This window comes from Eleginops maclovinus, chromosome 10 (assembly GCF_036324505.1).
Source record: "Eleginops maclovinus isolate JMC-PN-2008 ecotype Puerto Natales chromosome 10, JC_Emac_rtc_rv5, whole genome shotgun sequence".
NCBI lineage: Eukaryota > Metazoa > Chordata > Actinopteri > Perciformes > Eleginopidae > Eleginops > Eleginops maclovinus.
The window spans coordinates 5,119,769-5,123,997 of record NC_086358.1 but is presented as its reverse complement, the minus strand read 5'-3'; the positions used below and the strand labels follow the sequence as shown (position 1 = coordinate 5,123,997).

At 41.9% G+C, this 4,229-nt stretch overlaps 1 protein-coding gene across 1 annotated transcript; it reads left to right on the top strand.

Moving 5' to 3' along the window:
• Nucleotides 1–577: 577 nt before the first annotated feature.
• Nucleotides 578–3,248, top strand: dlx3b (distal-less homeobox 3b). Its single transcript, XM_063892525.1, has 3 exons — nucleotides 578–1,076; nucleotides 1,805–1,989; nucleotides 2,367–3,248. Exons 1-3 carry the CDS (start codon nucleotides 737–739, stop codon nucleotides 2,679–2,681), a joined length of 840 nt encoding a protein of 279 aa, XP_063748595.1. The 5' UTR covers nucleotides 578–736; the 3' UTR covers nucleotides 2,682–3,248.
• The last annotated feature ends 981 nt before the right edge of the window (nucleotides 3,249–4,229 follow it).

Sequence of the window (4,229 nt, the reverse complement as noted above, 5' to 3'; positions counted from 1 at the left end):
TTTCAGTGTATTTCTGAATTTGCATTTTCACACACAACACCGACAGTACGGAGGAATTCACCCAAAGGCACCGTGAGCTGAGCGACTCCCTTTACCTATCTCTTCCATCTCTTTCACGTAAAGTTCACTGCCCACCAACTGCTTTGAATGACAAAGCGAGTATGTGGGAGTCTGGCTGGCAGCTTTTCAATGGGCTGAATAAATTGTGATCTCTATGCACTGTTAAGAAAACATTGCATAAAACATTAAGGAGACGGTCTGGCTGCAGGATTAAGGCTTTAGAAAGGCTAATGTGTTGCCAGCCTGTAACATGATTGTGAGAAATAATGGACATGTTGTGTTTCTCACAGACAGTCCCTGAAGGCCTAACATGTTCAACTAGTGAACAGGTAAATGCAAATTTTAAGAGGAAAAGAAAAAATAACTCAGAGGTATGCGTGCATAGGCGCTCTTGGCTGAAGGCTGGGTTTTACCACGACTTCGCCCGGGGCTCAGGGGAAGAGAAAGGGGGGGGGTTGTTGTGGAGCCAATTGGAAGGCAGCATCCAGCCCAGCTCTCTATAACTCTGTGTCACAGCAGAGGAGCGATGCCACAACTAAGGTACTGCTACAGGGAGAGTTTCACTGGACTATCAGCTCTCTAAAACCAATTCTTTATCGCGGTTTTTTAGCTTTACGCACAAAAAAAAAAAATCCCCGAGTGGACTTTCCTTTCTTTCGGAGGGGCTGCTTTCACAATGAGCGCCGGACAGACGTATGAGAAGAAGATTGCTAGTATTTTGACCGATCTACCCGGATCTATGAGTTGCCACCCGAGCTCCAAGGACTCTCCTACTCTTCCCGAGTCTTCCGTGACAGACATGGGTTACTACAGCGGGCAGACGGCGCCCAGCCACCACGAATACTATCAAAGCCAAGCGTACGGACAGCAAATGAACTCTTACCACCATCAGTTTAACCTGAACGGAATGGGAGCTGCTGGATACGCGACCAAATCTGAATACCCCTACACAAACAGCTACAGACAGTTCGGACATTACAACAGAGATCACCTGCAGGCCTCGCCTCCCAGCTCAGGTAAATGTTGAGATAAGCTTTATTTGTTTTTGATGTGGTAGTGTTTACCTCCAAAGTGCGTAATGTCAACAGCGCGCTAAGGTCAAGTCACTTGTTTGGGCAGAGAAAACCTTTTTAAAAGAGCCATGAAAGCCTCTGAAACAACACAGAAAAACCATAGTATTCATATTTTTGTTCATCGAATATCGATTAAGAATGTCCCTTTAATTCTGGAAAATATTTATAGTAAAGTAGAGATAATTTTTAAAAAAGCAGTTCTGCCTTCAGTCAACATTTTCTTTGCCTTTCGTGTCCCAAAACATTTGACCTCCGAAGGCCGATGAAATATTATCTTGCCACAGATCCTCAATATAGTATGTTTTGCAGGAACAAAACTAACATTTGTTTAGTCATATGCTTATGTTATTATCATATTCCTGGGAATGAGCCACAGAATAACAGCACAGCCATAAAACAATGATGGTCGGAATGGAGTTAACTATATTCACTCCTATTGTATTACCAGTTGCTTGCCAAATAGGAATTTGTCAATAGAAAATTATCTTGTCTGATTTAAGTTTTGATTTTTGTCCCGTGGCACTTAAAAGTTGCCATGTAGGCTTATTTACATTTTTTAAATGTCTTGCAAACATTTAATGGCACTGCGTTTTTTGTTATACTCAATGTTTGACACTTTATGGCTGTTTTTCACGGTTTATTTCATCAACACATTTTGTTGTTTTTTATAGTAAAAGAAGAGCCAGAGCCTGAGGTCCGCATGGTGAATGGAAAACCAAAAAAGATCCGCAAGCCGAGGACGATCTACTCCAGCTACCAGCTCGCGGCTCTGCAGAGGCGCTTCCAGAAGGCTCAGTACCTCGCGCTGCCCGAACGTGCGGAGCTGGCGGCTCAGCTCGGCCTAACTCAGACTCAGGTAAGCAGAAACACCTGATATTTTCTAATTAATCAAAACTCGTAATACATGCAACTTAGGGCTTCCAAAATATGGCCAAAAATGTGCTCTGTAATTATCCATTGATGCGTAATTACGCACTTACATTATTTTCTCTGCAAATCTATTCTATACATGCAGGGCGCCATATATTCAAAACAACTTTAAACCTATTTACATTACATCTTACACTTCAATGCATTATACCAAATGCCTACGGTAGTAATTTAGGGTTACTTATTTTACCCAAGGACATTTTGACATGTTAGCTGCAGACGCCCTGCAACTGCGTTTTAAACCCTATTATATGAAATGTTCAGTTGCATTATAACCAATGTTCCCTTTCTTAATCTCCATAGGTCAAGATCTGGTTCCAGAACAGGAGGTCCAAGTTCAAGAAGCTCTACAAGAACGGCGAGGTTCCCCTGGACCACAGCCCCAACGCCAGCGACTCCATGGCATGCAACTCCCCTCCCTCCCCCGCAGTGTGGGACAACAGCACTCCCCAGAGCACCCCGATCAGCAGACCTCAGGTCCCGCAGCCGACACACAGTTCGTCGCCGCCATATCTGGAGGATTATAACAACCATTGGTACCAACAGGGATCACACCTACAACATCCGGGCACCGTGCACCACCCAGTCCCGCAGCAAAGCGTGGGGGCCGTTTACTAACAAAGACTCTGGAGCACGTTTATCTCCTCATACTCTCTCCTAATGACTCTGCCGAGCGAACTGGACCGGGAGCTGGCCTGAAGAGAAACTTTTTTTTGGACGATCAAAAATGTTTCAGAACTGGGTTTACATTCACAAAGCACATAAGGGATTTCTGATCACTTGTGGCAGCATATTTAACGGACATCTGGCGTGGTTTTTTTTATTATTAAATTATTTATCGCTTCTGTTGTATTTTCTTTCACTCCTTTTGTAAATGAATATGCAATTTCTTTTTTTAATAAGTAGCCTAACCACAAAGCAAATATTGACAAAACCGTGCAGGTGATCCATGCTGCGTTCAAGTCATGTGTGTTTGTAAAGAGCGCGTACAAAGAGAACTCAGGTCATATTTATATGGATTTGTACAAAACGTCGAAGGTTGTAAATATGTGTTTATATGCAGAAACCACTATGATGATATTTGTTAGGAACGACTGCACTGTGGTGCCTCCAGAACCCTTCTCATACTCATGTAATTAGTCCACGTGTTGCCTTCTTGTCAATTGAATAAAGATGTTAATTGCACGGTGTGTGTCGAGACCCTTTATAAAACAGATGGTTTTTTGAGGGGATTCAGGGCAGATAATCAAATGTCGAGTTCATCCAAAACAATATAAAGAAAGCCAAGAAAATGTGGTCAAGTAATTTCTCCTTGTTAGCAACCAATTGCAGCTTACAGTTTTTATATATTAAATTATATTTAGCTCAATTACTTTGAATTCATTGGTTTAAAACGTGTGAAGGATTTATACAGAATTGTGTGTATTCTCAAAAACACTTGCACACATTTACAACTTCTATAATGACTTTTTGATTATCATTTTTTTTGTGCAAAATTATAAGATTATAGTGGCAGATTTTAATAAGTGTTTTGTATAAATGCCTATTAGAATTAAGGTTTATACTGATTTATCCATTACTCATTTAAAGGCAGATTACAGAATTTTAACTGAAAACCAAACTCTTCCATAAAAAAACAACTAATCTAATATTTAATTTACTTATACATTGCTTGTTATTTTATTTTAAATTCAAAATGTTATTTATCCCACTGACCCAACAGGTAAATATATTATGGTCTACAATGGTGGGAGCCTATGAAAGTTGCCTGAGAGCTGCGTGCAAAGCGCTGCAGTAGGAGGCGACACACCAGCAGACATGTTGGAGTCACTCAGTTTTATTACTATTCTGCTGCCAGATCTCTCACACACACACACACACACACACACACACACACACACACACACACACACACACACACACACACACACACACACACACACACACACACACACACACACACACACACACACACACACACACACACACACACACACACACACACACACACACACACACACACGAAGAGGGGGGTGTGGTATGGGCGGGGGTTAAGCAAGACCGTTGCCGAAGGGGATCTCGCTCACACGCACGCAAACAGCAGGATGGATAGAAACTCTGCCAAATATCGACGCTGTAAGAAAATACCAGAACCCTCTTTCCTTT